This window comes from Halichoeres trimaculatus, unplaced genomic scaffold (genome assembly GCF_033239565.1).
Source record: "Halichoeres trimaculatus isolate MK-OKI-2021-1 unplaced genomic scaffold, fHalTri1.1 fHalTri1_scaffold_1, whole genome shotgun sequence".
Lineage (NCBI taxonomy): Eukaryota > Metazoa > Chordata > Actinopteri > Labriformes > Labridae > Halichoeres > Halichoeres trimaculatus.
In genome coordinates, this window is record NW_027437179.1 from 18,979,096 (window position 1) to 19,005,439 (window position 26,344).

The 26,344-nt window shown below is 40.5% G+C and overlaps 1 protein-coding gene across 17 annotated transcripts in view; it reads right to left on the bottom strand.

The window, feature by feature from the left end:
- The window catches only part of cast (calpastatin), a 45,609-nt gene extending 19,549 nt beyond the window's left edge, over window positions 1-26,060 (bottom strand). For 3 of the 17 annotated variants that reach the window (XM_074667482.1, XM_074667497.1, XM_074667442.1), the window contains exons 1-3: window positions 24,755-25,087; window positions 23,979-24,068; window positions 611-679 (exon numbers count right to left, since the gene is read on the bottom strand). In XM_074667482.1, the coding sequence (XP_074523583.1) occupies window positions 611-679; window positions 23,979-24,068; window positions 24,755-24,784 (189 nt within the window). In that variant the 5' untranslated portion in view covers window positions 24,785-25,087. Of the gene's footprint in view, window positions 1-610; window positions 680-10,818; window positions 10,980-19,432; window positions 19,603-23,978; window positions 24,069-24,754; window positions 25,088-25,499 lie in introns of those variants that run through there. The other 14 variants (XM_074667552.1, XM_074667513.1, XM_074667522.1 and 11 more) reach the window with 10 other exon arrangements.
- Window positions 26,061-26,344: the final 284 nt, after the last annotated feature.

The following is a 26,344-nucleotide window of genomic DNA, read 5'->3' on the forward strand; positions in this document are numbered from 1 at the left end:
CTGTAGAAACATAAGAAAACAGAGTTGAGTCAGGTACATTGGAGTAGATGAACTGGGCACACATTAATAATTATTTTTAAATACTTTGTGTTTTCAAGAACAAAGATCTTGCCGATTTACGAGCAGAACAGACATTAAGCCGTTGAAAGTATGTGCACTTTCTATCCAAGTTCCTGTAAGGTAAAAACACTTCCTGTGATTACGCTTTCACAAACATCAAAGAGCTATCCTAACATCTTACATTACTCCAGTCAACAACACATGGGACTGAACATTAGTGCGCCATCACTTTGAGCCATTGTTTCAGAGCACCATTTAAGGGTTAAAGTGCCTCTCTCTGCTGGAAACTGGGCGTCAACTCTGATGCTTGAATGGGAGGAAAAGGATTGTTTTTCTTTTTTGTTTGTTTGTTCTCCTATTTATTCCCTCACTTTACCCAGAGTTAAAGCTGCACTAAACTCAAGAGGAAATACTACACATAGTGCAGATAATCAGCAGGTCAGAGGCCAAGTGGAAAACAATCTGCTGATTAAACATATGAAAGAGCACTTTCTTCAGGGAAAGAGGCGGGGAGAGGCGAGGTTAGAAGAAACGGAGGAATATTTCATACCTCAAACTGTGCAGGCCTCCCGGTGGGGGCCTGAGCTGCTGGTTTGGGCGTGGCCTCTTTGGGCTGCGACTAGAGAGAAACAAACAGAGAGAGAGAGAAAATTTATCTTCATTCTTTAAAACCCCGGCTATAAAACATCATTATCATTACAGATTCCACAACGTCGTGCAACATATCATTTCAGAACCCACACCGAAGTTTCTCAAGAGCCAATACTTTGGAAAACAACTTTTTGTGTGGGGCTTAGTTGAATGGGATGGATAAGGTGAAAATTTTAAAACCTGAAACTTTTATTCCTATAAAAAAGACAAGACAACACCGAGTGGAGAAAAAATAACATATCTGTTCCACTGAGTGATGTAGCGAAATGCAAACAAACCCATCCATCAACCAGCAGTGTGAGGTGACTGAGGTGACTGAGGTGTTACATTCCTGGTCAAAAGGTGTGGCCTGTTCGACAGCAGAGAGCATAGAGGCAGGGTATTATTGTTTTCTGTGATCACCCCAGCAACTCATAACACACAATCTACTTTTGATGTGATGTCATAGGGGGTAAAATAAGCACTTAGATCATTCACTTCAGCATGTCGAGGCCTGATGATGTTGGTCTTTCATCTCATGAGTTAAGGCCAGAACGCAGCCTTTATTTCCACCCAAAAAAGGTCGTTTTTGAGCTGTACTGAACTGCCTGAATGAGCGTTTGAGGCGCTGAGATCTTTGTCCTGGATTTCCTCTTGAAACAATTTGACTTTCTGTAGTGGCTGCAGCAAACAAACAACTACTCAACATCACTACATGTGCATTAAAAGGCTTTACCACACAACAGCATTAAAATCTCTTTTTGTAGATTATTCCCTCCTTGTTTCGGACTTTGTCTATTTTTCTTCTGCCAGTGAAATGTTTTAAATAGAGAGCTACTCCTGCACCATAAAAGTTTATCACTTCCAGGCAAAGATCAACATCATCCAGCCACTATCAAGAAGTTTAGTGGCCTAATCACAGGATAAAGATGTGATAAAGATTTCATTGTGTTTTAATCTCTGTTTATTTGGAGTCACATGATGACAGATTAAGATGCAGTATCTAGGACATATTCTCATCAAGCTTTGAACAAGAAAATCAACCAAATATTATTAAACTGATGAGTTTTAGATCACTTTCCTCACAGACAAAAGCTCATTTGCTTGTTGCTCACAAGATGGTGTGTACTTTTTAGAAATGAACACACCCAAACGTGAAAAAAAACCAGTACTGTGTTACAAAACACAGTTAGACAAAGTTGGTCTAGTCTGTTTTTAGCTCTTGCTGATTTCTGTGAACATTATAAGCCCAAATGCAAGTTTTGTAACACAGAGCCTCACTGATACAAGAGCCATGCTGTCACCGTTAGGTTTACAACAATTTAACTTTCAATACACTTCATCTGAAGATACATTTCTTCACATTACAGTTTAAATCAAAAAGGATGATAAGGATCTCTGAAACTAGTAGACGTGCACCGATCAATTTGGGTGATGGGCCCATCCTTACATATAAAACTGATCTTGTTTACCTCTGGGAAGGTTTGACAGCCAGCCATTGTTGCTTTTTGCTCTGAGACCTAAAACTCAGCACACTTTATTGGTTGTTTAAGTTAAGACATACATTTTATTGTTTCACAGGTATTGTTCAATGATTTTCAATAAAATAAGATTGAAAGATTCAAGGTATATGCTGTCAGTTATAGAAATTAAAAATCTGTATCGGCCCAAATCAGAATTGGCAGGTCAGGCTTTTTAAAGATCGGTGCGACCAGAAAATTTTGATCGGTGCACCCTAAAAACTACAGCAGGTATTTTGATCATTCAGTGCACCCATGAGAACTGCTCATGAAATAAATCAAATCATGTTAGAGCTCTACAAAGAAAAAATCAAAAGGAAACTTTAATGTGGCTGCTCTGTGTCACTGATTTTCTTCTGTGAAAAAAATATTTGGAGATGTTTAAATTGCATTATGGTTAAATTAACACAGTTTACAGACTAATAGTGGTTCAACACTTGGTGATTATTTCTGCTCAAATGATAATTAATCTTAATCAGGCTAATTTACGTGATGCTTGTATGTAATCAGGACACTGACTTGTAGATAGGGACGGGTACCTTTCACATTTGAAACAACAGGGTACCTATGCCCTGTACCTGGCAATTGGTACCAGTACTCAACAGTACCAATTTTTGGTACTTTTTTGTGTTTATGTGGTAAAATAATATTAATTTGTTTAATTTTGTTTGTTTAATAGAAATTTTTAAACATATTTATTCTTCAATATACATCCTTGCAATGCTGTATTTATGTCCAGCATGGAAAATTGCCTACTCTTCCATGCCCTAACAGACACAGGATGCATTTCGGTACCTATACATGGTACCTTTTGATTTTACATGAATCGGTACCTGGTGCTTTTGACAGAATTCACTCAGTACCTATAAAAGTACCTCATTCGGTACCCATCCCTACTTGTAGAGCTGAACTATTATACCGAGTCGATTCTTTTACAATTTTTGGAGTGCTGGTTGGATTTAAACTTGTGTTCTCCGCTAGTTCCAATTCTGGCAATTTTTAGTTTGCTTGCTCAAAACCAGACCAAGAGAAAAAGTTGAATTATGAAGATGATTTCTACAGACTTAATCAAGAGCCATATTTTCCTATAATATGTGCATCACATGTGAGTCAGTTTTTAAGATTTATTCATTATTTACTTAAGAGTCTTGTTGGTGCATCAGAGACCAGTGCAGATACTGCCATCAGTATATCAAAGTACATAATTCTCATTGGTTACAGGACAAAGAAAGCTAAAGACAACACTTGCAGCAAAAGCTTTAAGAGGTGAATCAAGCGCCAGCACATTGTATCTTGCAGGGATTTGACGGTGCATCTACAGTATAAAAACATGCAAAATCAGCTCTGTCCTTGACAAAAACAGTTTTTTGGTGAAGCGTCTTTAAAGAAACTTTGGTCTCTAAGATGGATCAAACCAAGTTATTCAACCAGTCTGAGCAGTGTTAAATAAACTCTTTTATGAAAGCAGCCCTGCTCGGTGCTGCGTGTGTTTAAGGCTGGCAGTGATCTCCGGGTGGAGCCGTGTACTCTGCAGAGCCCTGCCCAGTTCATTAAGGTGGTGTGAGAAATTAAAGCACTGAGCCTCCACCCCACCAACACCAGGTCAGAATAACTGCAGGTGGTTTCACAGCCAGCCCAGTCTTTTGTGTGTATGTGTGTCATGATCCAGTCAGATCTAACCGAGCCTGTTGGTGAACATTACTCTGGTTTTTGGCTCTATTCATCATGTTCTGAGAGAATGTGAGTTTTCATGTCAAGGCTGTACTCCATTTATTCGTTTGTATGGTCATCAAATGACTTTTAACAGATGTAATATAATCCTATGACAAAAACTGTCTACCACATTATCATTACCCCAAGTCTAAGTGCCTGTAAGCTTCTGGGTGATTTAACCTGTCAAGCCAGCTGTGCATCGAGTTTAACATGAACGTTTCCTGACAGACTTGAGGGTAAAGCAAGGATACACTTCATATCAGTGACTGGCTGCAGGGGAAAAAAAGGAAGACACAGATAAACATGTGAAAGGCCAGACACGGAGTCAGAGCTAAGTGTGAGCTGCACCACTCAGAAATATCTGCCATGTGGGACTCCTGATTAAGAAATCATCTCAGTGCTGTCAGCGATTTCTTCACACACTGGTGTTACATTCAGCACAAATAAGATCACAGCCCTGATCAGGGTTAGCACACATGCATCATCTCTAATTCACTCTGACGTTGATTAAATTGAACTGGACAAAAATATTAACAAAACACCTGTAGTGAGAAGTCAAATTTCCCTGAAAAGAAATGTGGGGTCATTGTGTCTTCATGCACAACAAACACTTAATTGCCAATCAATTTGTTCATGTTATATGAGTGTATGTTTTGGTGTCACCTGTTACTGTGACCTTTTGAAGCCACTCCAGTGCAATCGATCGCCTCAGTTTGCCTGTTGACACGCCAGGCTTGTTATGCAGATGGATGATATTAGTTGATATCTGGTGCAAAGAATAATCCTCAGATTTTGACTTTAACCATTAAATGGAGGGAAAACACTGTCTCCTTTATAATTCAGAACAACACATTTTAAAATGTGATCACTCTCAAACAAAAACTGAAAATCTGAAGAGCAGCAAAATTCAGCAAACTCAAACAAACTCCAAACTTTTCTTCTTCACATTAACACTTAAACTGAAGAAAAGGATTTACATGAAAGAAAAAGTACGAGCTGAATGACTACTGAGAGTCAAAGGGCTGTTGAGATGCAGACCAAGAAGGAAGTGGCACTAGTGAGGAAATGAGGTCACAAGCAGCCAGGGCATCCTCCTGCCTCAGGAGAAGTCATGTTACTTCTGTTACCACAGTAAACACCCCATGTTGCTCAGTTACCACAAAAAAACGTTCTCAACTTAGAAAGACAGAAGCTGAGGTTTGATGGGTGATTCTTCTTGATGACTCAGATATTTCTTGCCAGCGGATAAATCTGGCTGAGGCATTGTCTTAACAAAACCATACAACTAATGTTGAGAATTATTAGAATGCAAAGTCCCATAAACAGCTCCATATTTGAATTCCTCCTTATCATTGATAACATATAGATAGTTATATTTCAGAAATTTCAGTTCACTCTTTTGTGTCCAAATTTCAGCCTCTGCCCTAAATGTTTTGTTTGAGGCCCTGTTGGATACAAGCACTAGGTATTTCAGAAGCCTCCTTCGCTGTTGCCATGTTCCCTATTCCCTTTAAGAAGAATCACAAACGGGTGATGTCACAATTCGGGCAGATCTCATGTTAATCTCACTGAAATCTCATGTGACTTTTTGTATAAACTGCTCTGAGCATCCTGGAGTCTCATCACTGGATAGTTACTTCATAGCGTGAAACTTTTCCAGTGTCTCAAATAGATGTACAACCTTAGATGTCACATTTCTACAATTTTCTGTTACCAAAGTGGGAAAGACAATAATGTATTTTTGGATTTTAAAACTTAAAATATAAAATGTGATGTTTCTTTTAGTGTTTTTTTTTCTGGTTGTATGTTCTAATAGTGGTTTCTAATCAGATTTCATGAAACCCTTTGGGCCTCTTTCCTCTTTTGCAGTTATTTGCCTTGTATATGTTTCTTATTTTTCATTGTACATATCAATATCAAGTATCAAATATCAATCTCATAGCGTCGTACAATCATTCACTTTCAGGTGCATTGTGTCTGATCTCATCCATCTTGTCACATTTTCCAAATAAAACCTAAGGTTATTTGCGAACACAGCTCTGTGGTTACCAAAAGCACTGAGATTTATTACTCAGCTGGGTATAAGGGTACTGTTGGATTTCACAGCCTTTACCAAAACTCATCAGATGTTGAACTGGAAATAAAAAACGAATGACTCAGTGTGTGTGTGTGCTATCCTCACTGAGCTGCATTCTTTCGTTTTCAGACAAACATTTCTGCAAACCTAAAGTAAAAGTCTGACCTCAATTTGGAAACCCCACAAAACAGCTGAGATCAAAGGAAACCGGCCAAGAGGATTTGATGACTCATTAGCCCCGTAAATCACATGAGAGTCAACAATCAAAGCACAAAAAACATGGGAGCATGAGACCCACAGTTCTGGGCCAGTTTTTTGATTTCAAGGAAATGTGACACTGATTTTTCCCTAGCCTTCTCTAACACATTCAGCAATATGGATCCTCTTTTAAGGTTATGATGATTTATCTGTATTTTAATAAAGATCAGTAAGATTTACTGAAAACATGCTTCAAAAGTGAAATAAACAAAGCTGTGTCCCCTCAAGGCTTTAACATCACAGCCATCCAAACAGCCATGTGTGTGACAGAGAGCACTTAGGCCCAACAGGTTAGGCAGCACAGACAGTGAACCACCCAGATACCTTTCAAACAGGCAGACAAACAGGTCACCTATTTTATTCACAGCCTTCAAAGAACAAAAACCATGCTACATAATAAAAAGGAGGCATGTCAGATAGATGACCCCTGATGTCAGTATCAAACTATCAAAAAATAGCACCATCTTTTCAGTGAGTATCATGAGTTGTGTATCGAAAGTTCAAGAGGAAGTCTGTTACTTAACCAGAGTGAACCCTGCGCCCACCTGAGACTTCCCACATGCTCCTCAAGCTTTCTGTCTGCTGTCTCTCCAAAGTGATGCATTCCTTCATTCCTCATGCCTCCTGAGCAGCAGACTCCTTTCTGCTCACAGAAAACCCACGGTCCATCTAATGACACACTGCAAACAAGCTCAAGCTGCTCCAAACACATTCCACATGACGATGCTTTGATCTGTGTTTTCACGGTCAATGTGAATTCAAAAAGGATAAAAACATGGATCTGTGTGGTGAAATTTCATGCTTCAAGGAGCAAAACACTATTTCTGGCTTCGCCTCCAGGTTGGCCTCTGTTTTGTAACATTTTTTTGCGTAGTTTGTAGGGCTGAATAATTAATCGAATTTAAACTGAAATCGCAATGTAACAGAGTGCAATTTTCAAATCGCAGAGTCTGCAATTACAAAAAAAACAAATTTGAAAAAAGTTTAATGTACACAGACCTTGAGGGGAAATACTAACTTGTGCTCCTTCTTCCTTAAAAACAGCAAAAATCAAAATGCCGTTTTCTCTGGCAAAAATATGACACTTCTACAAGGCTTGAAGTTAAATCAATCAGTCAATTTTCTTCTGTGATCGGGATAGTTAAATAAAGATATATTATTTGTATCAACTCATGCTTCAATCTATTTCATTTCATCATAACATGTAAGCCTGGCCTTCATACTATAGAATGATAAAGAATGGTTTATGTATTGTTTTTAGTAAATAATGCAAAAGATTTCCCCCCCGCCCCCAAAAATAATTAAATAAATAAATAAATAAATTGAATGCCAAATCGCAATTGCAATATTGGTCAAAAAAATCTCAATTTGATTATTTTCCAAAATCGTTCAGCCCTAGTCATTTGAGTTTTTCAAGTAAGCTGGAACTGCCTGCCCTTAGGTTGGAAAAGTCACAGCAAATGAGGCTTTTTTCTTTACTTTTTGTATTGTAAAAAATAATAATAATAATAATAATCTCATAAAAGATGCCAGTCAGACTTCTGAGAAGCCAGATTTGCCCAAATCAAATCCTGAATTCTTTTTTACAGGTGGCAAAAAATGCCAATCGGGTTTAAAAAAAAGTACTTAACTGGCACATAAGGGTCACCTATATACACTAAATAATGTTAGCTAATCCAAATTTTAATAATCAAAGTTCTATAAAAAAGACGACCCATAATCCAGCCATTTTCTACCACAACAAATACCTACATCAGCAAGACGCACAAAACTAAATGATATGCTCATGTGTACAGACCTGATCTTGGAAAAACCTCCATCAATTTCCTCCAAAAGGTTGACTAAAATTGACACGAGTGAAAGTACCTAACAGTGCTGTCAACTTGTTATGCTAGTAAGAGCAGACAGTGAGGATTAGCTGTTAAAACTACCTCCAAATAATGACTATTTACATTCTTATCAGTAGAATACTTTGCTGATATCTCAATGAAGTTATAAAATTTCAAGCAACAAGAAAATTTTGTTACCAAGCATGCAGACATGCTAGCTAGAATTTAGGTTTGCTAGCTAGCTGTTTGAATACCATGCTCGCAGAAGTAGGTCAAATGTATATACAATTAGGTTGTTTTGGGAGTTTATGATTCATTCTAAATAACATTTATCAACAATACACTAACCTTAAATTTTGGACAGAGAAGCCAAACCAAGTGTTAGTTTTTCACAAAAACTGAAGGAACCGTGTCAAACAAAAGGAAGCTCCCGAGCTAGCGTCAGGTGATTGATGACTTACAGAGAATTGGGCATTTTTCATGCAGCTAACTGTGGCTAACAAAGTAACAGAAACACCACATTATCAAGTGTATCGTATTAAAAGTCCTGCAGTAAACACATTACTGATTTACTATAAACTGTGAAATATTTCTGTAGCATTGATAAAAGGTGTTCCAGTTATTTTGTCTAGCCTTGACACAATAACAGAGCAGGCGTTGGACTTTTCACACGGCTTTACCTTGTAGAAATTTTGTCGGGGTAAGGGAAGGGGTCGATAGTTGCCATGAATCTGTTTCACGAGGAATAATATTGAGGTCATTTTAAGCAGAAAAAAAATACTTTACAGAAAGATGTAACCTTTCAGTTCTCAGTTTAGACACAAAACAGAAAAACGATGATGGAAAAAAATAATAAAAATGAGAACAGAAACAGAAAACATATAGTCATACATACAAGTCAACATAAAGTCAAACAGATGTCTCCAGTCACTTTCTAACAACACACTAGGTTTCTACTCAGAGTTTAAGACAGGCCGACAATGTCACATGGTCATTTTGTTGAACTACAGCTGACACAGACAGAGTTTTCATGACCAGTGGTGATTGAGAATCTGTCATAAAACAGCTGTAATCCGGTCATCCAAAGGCCAGGATGGTGATCTGTGTAACAATGACACCAAATCCTGTCCACAGGCTCCACTGCTTGGCCATATTCCCTGTGATAAGCCACCCACTCACACTTTTTGCACGCAGACACACTAACCCACAGAGCTTAAGCTACTGTGGCAGTAACCAGTGGGGACAACACTGACTGAATGGACCCGACCTGCCGCGTCATGGTCATCCTGAGAGAGCTGGGCACGCTGCCAGCTGAAACCCGAGTGAGAGGGGTCAAAATAGACACAGCATTTCACAGTGTGGACAACCACAGCATGATGCCATTTTAGACCATTGCTCATCTGTAACTGCACTGAGCTCAAGATTTGAGTCTGTTTCCTGTTTCAGAGTCTCTGCGTGTATATAACCATAAATTTGCCTCTCAGAAATGAAGAAAAAAATGTAGTACATCCAGGCCTTACCCACTTTGAAGCTGGGCAGCTTGTGCCTGTAATGAAAACTGATGACTAATACTGAGCCACACCCAACAAACCACAGACACGCACATGTGAACAAAGCTACAGACTGCTCATAGCTTGCTGCTGCTAACAGCTTCCAAAGAGGACAAGCAATAACAAAATAGTTCATCTGAACGTTCACTTCTGTTTTTTGTGGATCACCTCACTGTTGAAACGTAACTCAAAGTTCAGTCAGGGTTACACTGCAAGAATGTAGAGCGGGAGTGTGACGTAGCAATGAAGCTAACTGTTGTGGGACTGAAGTTTCAGGGCAGAGCGCATGAGGATGAATCTGTAGCTGTAGGGGAGATTTGGATAACAAGCAGACAGCTGGGTAAACTGAGCGAAGCCATCAGTCTCGCCTACTGTAATGGTCTCTCTGTGCTAGCATAATGCTCTTTATTGTCACATGAAACCTCAGTGAAAAAGTCAAACATGACACTTTCAGAGCACTTGATTGGTCTCTTTTATAAAAGTGATCTGATTAATCTGCTACTAGTGAGTATCTTACTTTTCTCTGATGATGTTTTAATTAAAAACTTAGATGCATTTCACCTTATAGAAGAGCTATGATTGAAAAGAGCGCTCTTCTCTTGAGTTAAGCTTTATTTGTGCTCCGTGTTTCTGCAGGCTGCACACGCACACTATGCTTTTTTAAAACTAAATACAAGCTTTAAACTCTTGTTCAATGAAGCAAAGTTACTGGTGAATCACTTTTAAAGCCACAATAAGAGTTATCATGAGATGTCCTGATGTGATATTAATAGAACATTAGTGCAGCTTCCCTCAGTCTTGAACTGACTTGAAAGTCATGAACAGTTAGCTGTTTACTGTGTTTGGATCCCCTTTTGTTGTTACCTTGGTAACAACAGCTCTCGGGGTCCAGTAGGCAGTTTTAATCTTAAGCCAACTTTCCTCGACTTAGCAGAGCTTAAAGCCGCAAACTTTTTCAACACAAGCTGCTGTTTTATCTGGCAAACAACACGCAGAGCTGCTATCAGATGACAACAGAAGATCTTCAGCCTGCAGAAACACTTTGACAGCCCTGCTCTCACAGAGCTGTCAGAGGGTTTCGACAGGTGCCAGTCAAACAGGAAGCACTTCCACACACACACACATACAAACACAGTTACAAAAGAGCTCACATGAAGGGGAAATGCTGCCCAGATACATACCATAGGTGTGATATGAGTGTGTTTCCTCTATATATGCAGCTGTGTACCCTACCAAGATGCTCTCTTGAGGCTGCTTCACCTTAGATTCCCACTGTGGAAGCACTCTAATCCACACTGTATTTGAAACATACAAATACACAGAGGCAGAAACACACATGTAAACACACACACACACCCAAGCTTGGTGATCCGCCTATTTCAAAGCAGCACAACAAGCCTGTGCTGCTCAAGCTCCGCCTCCTCCAGCCACAAGGCAGCAGAGCAGGCTCAGTCAGATTGGTCAGTGAGCCCCACAAACCCGCCCACTGCTCACAGCCTGCCAGGAAAAATAAATAAAGTCAGCTCTGAGGGAAACTTTAGGCTGGGGCAGGGCGGGACTCCAGACGAGGGATGTTGCTATTAAATAATGCGCATGATGGCCTTTATCTAGATAGAGACAGGAAGGGTTTCTCTGAGCTAAAGGGATGGAGCAGTGATGAGGCAAAAGTGGATTTGAAGCAGCAGGGGTTTTTTGGCAGAGTCTGGGTGTGTCTGGTAGACTCACTGCTCAGGAATCCAGGCAGCAGAGCCACTCAAGCAACACAGTTTTAAAGAGTCTGTGTGTGGTTAGAAAGAAAAGAAGAGAGGGAGGAGGGATCACATCACATGGAGTCCTAACCGCACCCAGAGACAGTCAGGGCAGAGGAGAAAAAACTCAATTTAAGAAAGACCAAGCTGGAAGGAGGAGACTTGATGTGATCATAAAAACACGTTCAGACGTGTATCCTCTTTTCCGCTTTAAAGTAGCCTCTGAACAAAGCAGCAGACAGGAAACACAGATCCTGGACACCAGCCAGAGGTTATGTAAGGATAATAACAAACACTGGTGAACCTCTCGTATCTCACACCATCTCAGGAGCCTCAGCATTAACAACATTTTACATCAGTATCTCCTGAAGTCAATCCAGACACTTTTATACTCTTCTCAGATGAAGCAGCTGACATCACGCAACTTGTCAAACACGCTGTGAAAAGGGAGGGCTTTGGAGAACAGTACCTCCTTGTGGCTTAAAATAATCATAGCACTTAGATGGAAATAAATGGAGGATTGTGAGAGTGGCGTCTAGAGCTGCAGGGTCTGACTGCGTGTTGGTCTATACTGACTAAACATGACTGCCAACTGCTGTTTGCCAGTTGTTTGCTCTGTTATTTCGCAAGGATGTTTTCTTGACATTAATTACTTTGGAAAAGTTATCAGAGAAACTTTCCCTTGAATTTCACTCCACAACAAAGTTTAACTTCATTTCTTATAGAATGATTTCTGTCATGAAAATGAAAAGAGTGTAGTTTAGAAAAATGTGACGCTCAGTATCTTCTCACTCAAAGATTAGTCAGCTACATTCCTCCAGGCTTAATGTTTTCTCCCCATCCAAAAATATCTCCAAAAAGGACAAAAAGACTCCCACAAATCTCTGTCCAGAAATCTCTCAGGCAAGTTTATTTGCTGCTGTTTTGTAAACTTTCAAATAAATCTTCCTCACAGCTTTTCTTCAGCTGACACAACAGATCTGTCCTCTTCCTTTGTATCTCTGACTCTGTGAGTGTTAATCTGTGAGGGGAAAAACAAATGGTGTCCTGGCTGGATTCAAACGCCTTACCCATACGAACTAAAACCCGGGTAACTCTTATCTTTGTTGACATGTGAGGAGCTGAAGCAGACCCAGGCACACCCAGCCAGAGGCATCTACCAATCAGAGCTGTGAAGCTGGACATGAAGTCGGGAGTTTCTAATCCAGACTTTTTCTTTTTTCTAACCCTGTTTCCATCAGCTCGCTGAAAAACAGGGCTGATGGCGTTCAGTCTCTGCACATGAGAGATCATCAACACATTTCATATTAAAAAACTGAGGAGGATCTCTGGTGCAGAGCATGGACATATTTTAACGGTATCTTCATAGGATTATAAAGAGTGTGTGAGTCAGGTTTCTTCTGTTTATGAGGGGGAGTCTGTGAACTTAATATGAACTTTGTTCCAAGGAAGCTAAACCAAATCTTAAGAGTAATCTGATCGTGGAGGTAATGAAACCAGGATAACCAGATAAACCAGAAATTCGTTAAACCCTAATGAAACACTGTTAGGTTAAATAATCCAGGAATGGTGGTAAATCTGAGAGTCGGCACATTTAGGACAGTTAAACCTCTCCCGTAGTGAGATCACTGCAGCATCAAACCTTCACAGAAACATAACCTGCTCTGAAACTCTTGACAGTCTTCAGCCTGTTTCTCGCTTATTGTTTCTGTTTGGCGAGTCAGCTGAAACAGATAAATTAATAATGAAGTTATCGTCTAAAGTTGTCAAAGCAAGGCCATAGGAAGAGGCTTCCTGAAACATGACTCCATATGTATGCTAATCCTGCTGCATGACTACATGTTGTGTACATTTGCAACAGTTTTATTTTATCAACAATGTAGGGCCTTCATAAGTAACAATCATACACCTGTTTAGTTCCTCTGATCACCTTTGGGCAAAGACATCAATGAAAGCAGATATGATCAAAAACAGAAAAACATTTTAGAACCCCAAGTTACTTAGACCTACAGTAACTTTGTTTCTTTTTATAATTTTCTTAAATTTCTTAAATTGTAACTCAACTTATAGGCCTACTTAATTAACTAACTTATCATCCTATTGCAATTCATGAGCCTAAATTAACTCCTTTGGCTACTATTAACCTTTACATGTAACATCATTACTTTTAACTTGACTTGACTTTTAAGGAGAAACTCTTATTGCAGTATGTTCTTGTTGGCCTAAATGAAAATCTAGTATCTTTTACTATGAGCTGGAACGTAAATCACTGAGAAAAATTATGAGCTGGACACCCGGTATCAACATCCATCCTGGGTTACTTGGTCACAAATAGGCAGTTTTTTATTTATTTTATTTTATTTTATTTTTTATGGGGTTGGAAGTGTTTTGTGTCTTTTGTTTTGTGGACTACCTAAAGTGTGAAATGAAATGCTAATTGAGTGTTTTCTGCTGCAAACTGATTTCCCCACGGGGACAAATAAACATCTATCTATCTATCTGAGGGCAGGTAGAAACCCACCTGAGGAAGCATCATGAAGTAGATATAGGATCTGATCCTTTAGTCCACATCCAGGGGTTGAATATGTGTTTAGTGTTTGTGCATCACAATTAAGTGTGGAACATGGGAACATAAAGTGTCAATGTTTGCTCAATACTTTTGTTTCTGGATCTGTGATAATTAGGGATGGGTACCTTTCACATTTGAAATGATACAGTACCAATGCATGGTACCTGATAATCAGGTACCAGTCAACGGTACCAGTTTTCGGTTCTTTGTGTGTGTTACTGTGGTGAAAAAAAATGATACTTTGTGTAATTATACAATCTCAAAGTTTTTCAATTTAACATATTTATATCCCAATAGATAAACTTGCAATGCTGTGTTCATGTCCAGCATGAAAAATTGCCTACTCTTCCATTTCCTCACAGTCACAAGGATGCGTTTAGGTACCGAAACATGATTTGATTTTACATGAATCAATACTTGGTACTACAGACGGGATTTGGTTAGTACCTATTAAAGTACCTAATTCGGTACCCATACAGTGTGATAATTCTGTAGCCACAAGGAAAGAGGGTGAGACAGGATACATGTGAGATGTGATCAAATAAAAGTTGATCGGGGTTTAAATTAAAACAGTGAGGAAACACATGTGAGTTTGTCATAACCTGTTGCCAATTACACTGTTTAGTCCATATTTACACATGCAGTCTTCTACAATTAATACATGATCCTTGTCTCCATATGCATTGATTGACTTTACCAGGGGATGAGGCACAAGATCAGCTTTTATTTTCATTTTTCTATTTTAAAAAAGACTTCAGTCCACTGTCTGGTCTCCACTGACAGTCCACAGTCTCATGGAGGGACATCATTTCTCATAATCCATAATCCAATCCAGATTACACCCAGTGTTTGGCAGTTACCTGTTTCTTTTGACAACTGCAAACAAAGACTTCATTGCATCTAGGGAAACTATGATGAAAACACGTCAAAAAGTTTTAACAGAGACTGACTCCTGTGAAACTGTGTCCTCTGGCCCCCTGGCTGCACCTACATCCCCCACACTCACAGTAAACTATAGACGTCCTCTGCTCAGCTGCATGTCCACGTTCAATATCTATATTTAGCTCTGCTCTTTCCCCCTGGTTTGCTGCCACACACACTTTACACTTCATCACACTATCAAAACACACAGACAAGTTTTCTTTTACTTTCTCTTCTATCACCACGTATCAAATAAGAATAATGTTTCTTTCAGTCAGAGGGTTAAATAGCCTCACATAGTTTATCTCACATTACAGGAGAGCTTCAATTAAACACGTTTAAGTCGAGACTTGTCAGAAACCTTGAAAATTAAAAACCATAACCTCACCGACAAGTCCTCATCACCTCTAGACTCCCACTTCTATGAATTTGCTTGAAGCAACGCCAACAGCTTGAGTCATTGCATTAGATATCAGTTTCCAGTAAGGGTGTAGCTGCTGGATCTTCAGGTCTATCTTTACTGGAATAGAAAAACATCATGTGGCTATGAGCAGCAGTGTTTCTCAAGCCTGGCAGATGTAAACAGATGGCAGAAAGGGGCTGAAGCAGATCCTCAGGTGAGCCAAGAGGCCTGGAAACTCTCTCACAGCTTCTTTTATATAACTAACGTGAAAAACCCCTGACAGCGACCCTTTGCTCTGCAGCCAAACTGACGGTGAGGTGAGAAATGTGACGAGTCCCACATAGAGCTGGGAGATGACACGTGACAGGAAAAACACCGGCATTCAGAAATACATTCAGCAGGAAGTGGAAGGATAATGTTTGGCTGTGTAAGATATGTGTCAACAAAATATCTGTGTGTTTATGCTCACCATGTACACAGTGTGCTCACCCTCCCTTTCTGGCACAGACACACACACGCACACACACACACACACACACACACACACACACACACACACACACACACACACACTGCTGGAGGGTTTATTACAGTGAGCCACGTGCTGGAGCATCCCATCAATATGGCTGATTTTCCTCTCCCAAACATTTCATCTTCCTCTTTGCTTTTCTTTTATTAAGAAACAAAGAATTGCCTTCTAATATCAGTTCATGTCTTTTTTGCGACATCTGAACTTTAGCTTCATGTCCGTAAACTGGAGATGACCCTGGTCTGTGGTCTGTTCTGTATATCAGAGGATAACAGAGGGAAATTCAGTGCCTGGTTTGTCATTTCCTGACAGTGAAAACATGATCAGGCTTGACCCCAGACTTTCATTTGGTCAACTAGTCTGTAAAGTATACACTGAAGCTCATCTTTTTGCTTTGGGCCAATGTAATAACATCCACAAGCATGGCCAAGCTCTATGCCAAGTTGGATTTTGATATTGTACCAACATTTTATAATCATTCTATGGTTATATATCTTTTGTGGTATGTTTATACAACTTTTTTTTTTGACGTGCACACTTGGTAGAAACTGATCAAAACTTCTCCACAAAGACATGGCAGTGGGCTTCGTCTATTAAGTCACATGCCCATATGCTATAGATAAATCTAGTAAATTAAATTTGAAACTGGGGCCTTTTTCCATCATAAGGAGTATTTTAATTTCCGACCTTTACCATTTCAATGAAGACATTTTATGTTCATGCCTAAAACTGCAGAATTCGATTTTTCTGACAACTTCTCAGCAGCAAAATCGCTGAAATAAATATCATCACCTTTACCATGAATTGTAACCATTGAAATCAACAGTAACTGTTATTTGGGGTCATGTTTCTGGTCAGTTGGCTGATGTATTGCAAAAATAGATTTCTTTTTGCTTTGTTTTTGGTCTCTACCAACTTCTAAAACATCTGCTCAGTGCTCAGTGCTTGCTTACTAACTTTGTCTGTTTGCTGTTTGGTGTTCAGTGCAGTGAACAGAGAATTATAAAATGAGAATAGTTGTTGAGAAGACACACCAAGATTGCGGCAGAACAAAAACACCCAAAACAGGGAAATTGTGTCCCAGCATTAAAAAAAAAAGAGTAAAGTGTTCATGTAGTTTGAATCTGTTTCCTTCAATCACAAGGAATATCTACATTGTTTTCATATTTGTTGTTTAATAGACTTAAAGATACAGCTTGGGGAAATCAAAATATTTTGCAATATTAGGGATGGATACCATATTAGGTACTTTTATAGGCACAGAACGATTCCTGTCTGTAGTAACAAGCACCAAATTCACATAAAATCAAAAGGCACCATGTGCAGTACCTAATCGCATCCTTGTAACTGTGAGGGAGTGGATGAGTAGGCGATTTTCCTACTGGATATGAACACAGCATTGCAAGTTTATATATTAAGAAATAAACATCCATCCATTTTCTGAACTGTTTATCCTGTTCAGGGTCGCGGGTGGCTGGAGCGTATTCTAGCTGTCATTGGGCGAGAAGTGGGGTACACCCTGGACTGGTCGCCAGCCAATCACAGGGCTGACACAGAGACAACCATTCACATACACACTGACACCTAGGGACAATTTAGAGTGGTCAATTAACCTGATGAGCATGTTTTTGGACTCTGGGAGGAAGCCGGAGTACCCGGAAAGAACCCACGCATGCATGGGGAGAACATGCAAACTTCACACAGAAAGGCCCACCAGCCAAGCTGGGAATCAAACCGGTGACCTTTTTGCTGTGAGGCTGCAGGGCTACCCAGAAATAAACATGTTAAATTAAAAAACTTTGAGATTTTATAAATGAACAAATAAATATTTATTTCCAAATCAACACACTAAAGTACTGAAAAATCAGTACCACTGAGTACCATATCAATGTGAAAAGTACCCATCCCTAAGTAATATACTGTATAGAAAACAGAGTTTAGATCAAAATGTTCATTTACTCAACTGCCTGAGGAGGGTAAGCTCCTAAAATATGCATGATCCTTTATTTGCCAAGTTTATACCGCCAATAATGTCAATCAATCCTTTAACGTGCTGAGCTGCAGAGACATGGCAGGGAAAGATAGCAGCAGCCACAAAAGATAATGAACTCCTTTGTATGTATAAAAGGCTTATTTTAAATGAACAACAAAAATGGTTTTTATCCAGGTGATTACACGCAAACTGAAGCAAACACATTAATCTAAAATTCTGTTTCCACCAAGTCCGCAAAATGCTGCACCTAATGCATGCACAACTTGTGTGTCTTGAAGAGTAAATTCTGATTGTTGCTTTCACTAAATTTAAGTTTCAGACCTTTAGAAACATAAAACAAACCAATCCAGTTCCTAAAAATCCTCTAACAGCTATGAGTGAGAGAGCAGCTGCTTCTCAGGGGGGTTTGAAGTGATCCTGAAGTTCATGATTGATCATATGAATAATTTATGGGAGCAGTAAACTGTTGTTTGCATAACTGCAGACAAACATAAGAGTCACACATCAACACTGATCCCTTTAATAACACCTCACTGGTAACGGATGTGTGTGTATGTGTGTGTGTGGCTGACAGTAAGGAAGTTTCCTGGACACATCTGCAGGTGTTCACTGATCGTCTTCTTGTCACTTTAAGTCTGCTGACAGTTCAGTCTGGAAATGTGTCTCCCTGTGGTCACTTCTTGGCGTTGCATCAATTCTTGGGCCAGACAACAGAGAAGTCTGGAGGAGGCAGACTCCTCTAGGACAGAGCTGAGGATCTCTGAGCCCCAAACACAGCAAAACAAAATCCCATAACATCTGCACGCAGGATGTGTTTGCTCTTTGACCTTTATCACAAAAACGACTCAGAGAAACTCGCTCTGCCCTGATAACAAAATACTGATGTGTGACAGACACTGCCGACCTGTTACATGTCAACACGTCACAGTCACTCCTTCCCAGGCATGTACAAGAAGAAACAAAAGAAGAACACACTTCTGAGTATGACCTACAGTAAGTGTGTTTCAAGTCACGCAGAGGGAGAAAAACACTTCTTTCAGCTACACACCCTTACAATAGTGTGATCAGCTGCAGATTATCACAGGAGAATGCTATTTGGGCGAGACCAAACTCAAACCCCTTCACTGACACGCACCATGTTATCGAACCAAATAAACGTTCTCATATAAATCTCATGTAACTACCATCCCTTACATAAATGTGTTCATTTCCCCAGTAACTGCATGCAGCTCCGAGAGCAAACAAAGCAGGCCTTGTCCGAGTCTTTGCTTTAATACCTCACTTATACAAAACTCTGACTCTGAAGTCACTCAGGCTGACCGGGGGAATCACATTCCAGCAAAGACAGATAGCAAAGGGGAGGGAAGGAGGGAGGGAGGTCTGGCTTGGACTGAAGCCAAGATGGTTTTCCTCCCTTCTGTGTGTTTCCACTTTAAGTTACACACACAGAACAAACTGCGCTAAAAGAACAACCAGTGCAAGCACAACACGGACCTTTAGACTCGCAGCAGAACTTACATCAACAAAACAAAAACACGTGGACACTTTGGGATTCATTGCTGAGCACAAACTATGCCACAAGAAGCACATACACACACACACACACTCAGACTTATACATGTCTCCACCCACCTGCTCCTCCACGGCCACATCCTGCAGGGCTGGGCCGTCCCGTGGGCCTCGGATCCAGCTCAGTATCTGGCCCATGTTGGCTAAAAAGTGCCTCCGACAGTGTATATATGTGTGTGATATGTCTCAGCCTCTGCCTGGTCTGTAGGCTTGCAGCATGTTTCCAACACACGGGGAAGGGAACGGGAGAGAGAGAAAGAGGGGAGGGAGGGAGAAAGGGAGGGACAGAGGGAAAGGAGGCGTGGTCGAGGAGCAGAGAGGGCTCAGAGGTGAAAGTCACAAGAGGCTGGGCCGTAATTCTCTGGGCTATAAAGGGAAGTGAGCCTGACCGGGAGAATGACACCCACCTGATGGGGGGCCACATGTGGGCTGCTTCTCAGAGGTAACAGATACCACTTCAACACACACACACACACACACACACACACACACACACACACACACACACACAAGGATACAAAAAGTTACCCACCTCAGAAAAAACCCACCAGAATTCAGCTGGAGTCCGACAACTTTTTACAGTGTTCTGTTTTTGAAACACCCTGTTTCTCACAGCTGCTTATCAACACACACCCAGATTTGCAGAGATACACACATGCCTTTAGCACACAGGCATGGAGACACACACACACTTGTGTACACACTTGTTATGTACACGCAGCAATAAAAGAAAATCTTGTGCAACCACCCTGGCACCCTAATTACCTGTGTGAATAAAGGGAAGGGCCAGACTTCATATTACATCTTCATTGACTGTTTTCCAAAAGAAACAGGACTGAGCTGAAATCTTTCAATCTTGTTCTTTAATGACATCCACTCTGTGTGGTCATAGCAGGGAGGGCACTGATCAAACTTGACACATTTCAATACCTAGTCACCAGGTCAGATTTTAAAAAAAACTATCAACAGGTGGACCTTAAATACGATGGTAAACCAAAGTTGATGAAGGAAGTTTTTAAAGACCGCATCAAAAACAAAAAAAAAATCTGAAGAAGCAAAAAAAAAAAAAAAAGGGAACACATGTAGGGAGTGTTTCTGCTGACTTACTGACTAATGGGTCTCGAGCTTAAGGCATGGGTGTTGTCTTTCTGAACCTTCACCTGCTCTTCGTTTTTATTGAACAGACATGCTTTAACTTCAAGCAGCATTTAAACAACATTCAGCAAACTGCCAAAGTGGACAGACTGCATTACATTCAGGCTTACAGTATGGAAACACAAACACTCTGTTAGGTTATCATGCAAGTCTGAAGCCCACTGTTTTCCTTCCATTGTGTTCAGAAGCAAAGAGTAATTCCTGTCATAACTCAGAGGCTCTACCTCACCTGTGACTGGGTGGAGCTGTGTCCCTCTGGGAGGTTCCTGGGTTGGGTGTGCAGACAATACAGCCTTTGAGTGAATCACTGTGTTGGAATCAGTCTGAGCTCTTTTACATGTGTTTTAGCAGCACACCTCAGCAGGACATGAAAATGATTCAGTGTGCTGATAATGACTGTAAACCAGCTGGACATGAAAGTCCTGTTTCTTCAGATAATTGGGATGATGGTCGTTAAAAATGGAAATCTAGGTGGAGTTGTCTATTAAAGAATGTAGGATAAACAGGATCGAAGATGCTTTACAACTTGAAGCACACATTTAACATGACTGAATGACAAGACATCAGATGTCTGTTTTCCTTTGGAATATAAAGACAAAAGTAATTTCAGTCCATTCTGACATTTAACTGTCATCTACAGCAGGTGTGGCACATATAATGTATAAAACATGAGCATTGTCTCAGGGACTTAACCCATTTTAAGAAGTATTCTGAAGCCAAAAGATGGCCAACGCTGTTTTCAAAATGCTGACTCAACCGTTTTCAGTTTGCCTAGAAACACAGTTAAAGGAGAGGATGAGACACACCTTTGGCACCAAACAGCCAGCCTGTCAGTCTGCTCAACCACACCTCTAATTATGTCAATCTACATCAATCTATCGACAGTCCCACTGTACAGTTTTGCTTTGGTTTGGTTTTTGTTCCATGCTCATATGTGTTAAATCCTGCTAACAAATGGCCCTTTGGCACTGGCCTTAATAAGGTCTCCTCAAGCGGCAACAAGCGCCGGTCTAAAAATATGAAGCCTATGTGGAAGGTCTAAAAGCCGCTGTTCATCAAGTGTCTTCCTAAATCTGGTGGCAGAGAGACAAGGAACCACATATACACAAAAAAACGCGACAGCCTTGTACAAAAAATATCTCCCATCTGAATAGCTAATTTCATTAACTAACTTTTCTAACTTGGCCATTGAGAAGATATTAAAAACACAATACCATCCAATCAAAGGCACTGCTCTGCTGAGTGACAAACTGGGCACCCTGTAACAGTTATTGTGAGTGAAGTTCACTCTTGGGACAGTGAGTGGCCGGTCTGAGGGGTACCGAAAGGTCGGGAGAGATAAGAGGGGTTACCAAGAGGTGACAAGGTGACAAGCCACTGTGGTACACAGGAACAGAGCTGAGATATACGACTACAGCACTCTCTGTGCTTTCATCATGCTTTCACACAATACAGCATACATGGATTCATTTATTTTGGGAAATGGCTCAAGAGATACAGACAAAAGCATAGATGGATTTACTAAAAATGAGAACTCAAAGCGAAAAAATTAACGTAAACTAGTTCATTTTCTAGACTATAAACTAAGTTCAAAATTTTGAAAAATGAAAATGAAGTTGTTCATTTAAACTGGTGTGAACTGAACCTTGAACTAGCTTACTTTTTGTGTGAGCTGCACAACACTAACATCACAGAGACTACGTCCATTTATTACACAGTCTATGATCAGCACACACTGAAAATGAGGTGAATTTTTGTCATGATTATGAGTTTGCCCAATCAGAGGCGCAGCTCACATGACTGGCATTTTTGGCACCCTGTCGGTGTTACAGAGACCACGTCCAAATACCATACAGTCTATGGGTCTCCTTGGCTTTTGGAGCCAGTCTCAAGTGGACACTCAAGGAACTGCATTTTTTTTCACTTGAGTATTGACTTCATTCTTTTCATCCCCAGAGGTGTGGCAACTGAATGTAATTTGATAATTGAACTACAAACAATTTACTGCATTTGAGAGAATGCAGATCAAAGAATTAGAGAGGAGTTCTGTTGGTCTGCCAGATGTTCAGCCTGATCTGTGACTCAGCAGCTGCAGTAATCAAAGTTTGGATCTCTGCTGTATTCATTCCAACATGTAAGAGCACAGGTACCCACAGCATAAAGCCCTACAGCATTCTGCACACATAAATGCACACACATGTCTGTGCACATGTAGCCACAGTCCTCACACACTCCCTACATGTCAGACAGACGCACCTTTACTAAAGTGAGGAGCCAACTGACACCGCCCGTAAAACTAGCTGGTGCACCATGGGAAACAAAGGGAGATGTCTCTTTATTTAACTACTGAAAAACATGTTAAATGTTTTGGTGATTGTTAAGGTATGAGGTGGTGCCGCTAATTATTTTTTTGGTTCCTCCTTTGTGTTGAGATCATCAGATCTGCATGACCATAAAACACTTTAAGCCCAATGATTCAAATGCACAAGGAAAATCATTAGTAGATATACGGTACAGTCAGGGAGGGAAATGAATGAAGAAACATAAGATGTTATCAACATGTTTGCCAGAGCCTAGAGTGTACAAATGTAACTGGAGTCCTTCCCTAAGCTGGCACTCTCATTTATATTTAGACCCATGTCGTACTACAGTCACTGCTACCTACCACCTCTCTGCCATCACCACACTCACCGGGTCACCAACAAAACACTTCTGCTCCAGCAATCCAGGAAAAACACAGCTTTCTTTTAGGGGGTTGTAAAAAGAGAGAAAGATAAAAGTAGCACGAGCCAGTTCTCTCGGTTAAGGTAGAGGTATAACTTCGGAAAAATGACAATTTTCTTGAAATTTGAGTTAAAATTTCAAAGATTTCAAGTCATTAAGTCTACAACCTCCAATTTTGACTGGATACTTATTTTCTTAGTGGTAACTGAAATTATAGGAAGTCAATATAGAGCCTTCAGATGAGATTCTGCATCGCTATAGTTATCAAAATAACAAGATCACACATGTTTTGATAGCTGGTAGCAGGAATAAAATAAGGTATGTAAAGTGTGACAGGTCAACTACTTTCCCAGACAGGAAGTTCACACACAAGCTGCTCTTATCTGAGGAATCTGTTCAGGAAAAGCTCATAGTTGGACTCTCAAGCACCACTGCACTCAGCAGAGGGAGACAAACACAATGATGCAGCCTGTCGTCTTACTTCAGAACAGTATGAACCCATTGAATGCCGTGCAGGTATGCAACAGCTTCTGGCGTGCTAGTTCACACTTTGCGGTTCATTCATTTTTAACATAACAGTCCCTGTCGTTCTGCAGAAAAGTTAAAGCTCCTGAAAATGAAAGTTCTATCATCCAAGCATGTATTCATACCAATACTATCCTTTTTTGTAGCATTTTCTAAGATATTTTCTGTGCATCCTTGAGTCAGCAGCAGGACATTAAGTGTATACCTTGCCATAGAAGGACCTTGGAGTGTAAAGGAAGGCTGAGAACCTGCTTTTACGGTTTTCAGGTGGTGGAGTAGCCGTTCCTTTTCCATTCTGCACAAAAACACAAAAGCCAGCTTGTTATTTTAGGTCAAAGGCTTTGAAAGATGAAGGAGTTTCTAGAAAAAAAATCAAAAGATTGTCTGGACAGGATGCAGTGACTTAACCCTATTGTGCTGGCAGTTTATTAATATCGTTCCTGATGCAAAACGAGAAAGACTTGTGCACGGGTTCTATCAGCCTGGGCTATTCATATAAAGGGAAGGCGCTTGTTTCAAAAAGCACATACACATAAAAACATATACATATATAAAAGTATCTGGGGGAAAAGATACTTATCAATTAAATCATGCAAAAAGTATTTGAAAAAAAGTTTGGCATAACTAATTAGAACCCCAGAGGTGCTTTTTACAATTTGATACTAACTTGCAGCACTTGTTCATGGCTGTAACAAGCCTCTAGGTTTAAACAGTAACACACCCTCATATACAAACAAGTGTGTGTGACAGAATATGGGCAAAGCCCTTAGATTATTTATTTGAATTCAAGGATATCTAACACAGCCCATGCCAACTTTTAGACACCACTCACTCAGCAGAGCTTACATACTTTAGAGCTGTGCTTCCATTCTGCTTTAAAAAAGCTGCGTCTCTACCTGTGCCAAGCTCTACCTAAGCGTGATTAAAGTTCACTGCCAGGGGGGAAAGAGGGAAGGATTTAAAGGAAGCAGATGTACTCACGACTTTACACCAGAACTCTGCATACGCCATCGGGGATCGGGAGGCGAAACACTGGTTCAAAGCTTGCACTGCTACTCTCTCCTATCCTCAACGCAGGATCTCCTCTCTCATGCCTCTCCAAACACTGTGCCACTCCCCACACGAACTTCAATTATTACCACACAACACAAGAGATGTCTGTACGTGAGGCTTCATCTGACTCATGCAGATTACTGCAAAACCATCTTTCTCCAGACGGGGTCTCCGACTCTTCCGCGTGATCCACAAGAGAAATCAAGAAGTTTGTTACATATAAGTACCACCCACACACACATACACAACCATCATCACACTCATACTTCCACAGAAGGAACTAGATTGTTCCAAGATAAAGCACTCCTCTGCAGGGGGGTGTTGGCATTAGAAGTTTGGTCAGACACAGCTGGTTGCAGAAGTTGACAGCCTCTGAAAACAATACCTGTCAACAGAGACAGCTCTGCAGCCAGGGGTGGCAGCTGATCGAGGATACTGATTGAGCAAAAATGCGTCAAGATTGATCCAGGCAACCATCCTGCGAATATGCACGCCACATCAACAAGAAAAACTCCAAGCAAAAGTTTCCTGCAAATGTACATGAATGAGGGAAACAATACTAGTGTGCACTTCAGAGTTATTAGCGTTCAGGAAATATCCATGAGTGTATCCTAAAGTGGCTGTGTACCTCAGCTGTTCATCACGTGCGGGAAAACAGGGAAAGGTTACTCACCTCTTTTTCATCCTTTGTGTTTTTGTGGTGCCCATGGCCTCTCTTCTTATGTGGCATCTTTAAAGCAAGGTTGGTTGAAATTGAAAGGTTTCCTCCTCACCCTCAGTCCTGTCTCAGTATCAACCTGAAGTCTTCAGCCTGCTCTGCCCCTCGGAGCTAAAGAAGTTGCCCCTCCCGCTGGAACTTTTCGGGTTATGATTGATCCAAGATGCTGGCATGGGACCACATATTTTTCAATAGCGATAAGTAGGTTACGTGTGCTAAAGATGGAGCTGTAGCAAGTACGATCTTGCCCTCTATCAGACTTGAGCACTTTCTATAAGATGACAAACTGTTGGACAGGTCTACAAACTGTGATGTTAACTTCAAATTGTGCTGTAAATGAGCAGATAGCTAAGTGCTAGGTGTAACTTTGGTGCATTGACACTTCTTCAAAAGTCAAAGCATGTGGCGTCTTTAATCGTCTGATTTAAGGTATAAATAATCATGCCATACTTATTTTGTGCAGGAAAAGCTCAGACAGCATTTTAGGGGGGCATGTCGGGACACGCCCAAAGACGCAGGGAAGAGTTGACTCACCGCTGATGACAACTTTCCCCTCAGAGGAAGTGAGCTGATGTGTTTGTGCGGCACGATGCTGCCCTCCGGCGGCTGAAGGAGGTACTGCGCCAATACTCCAATGCAGTGGGAGGGCAGACCACTAATTTGTTGTGAGGCTTTTATGTGTCATGTGATAAATGAGCAGTACTCAGTCAGCTTTTACACACAGGCTTATGCGGAGTATCGTTAAAAAAAAAAAAAAAAACATTATCTTGTGTTTTAGCCTAAACATGTAGTTCTGGTCC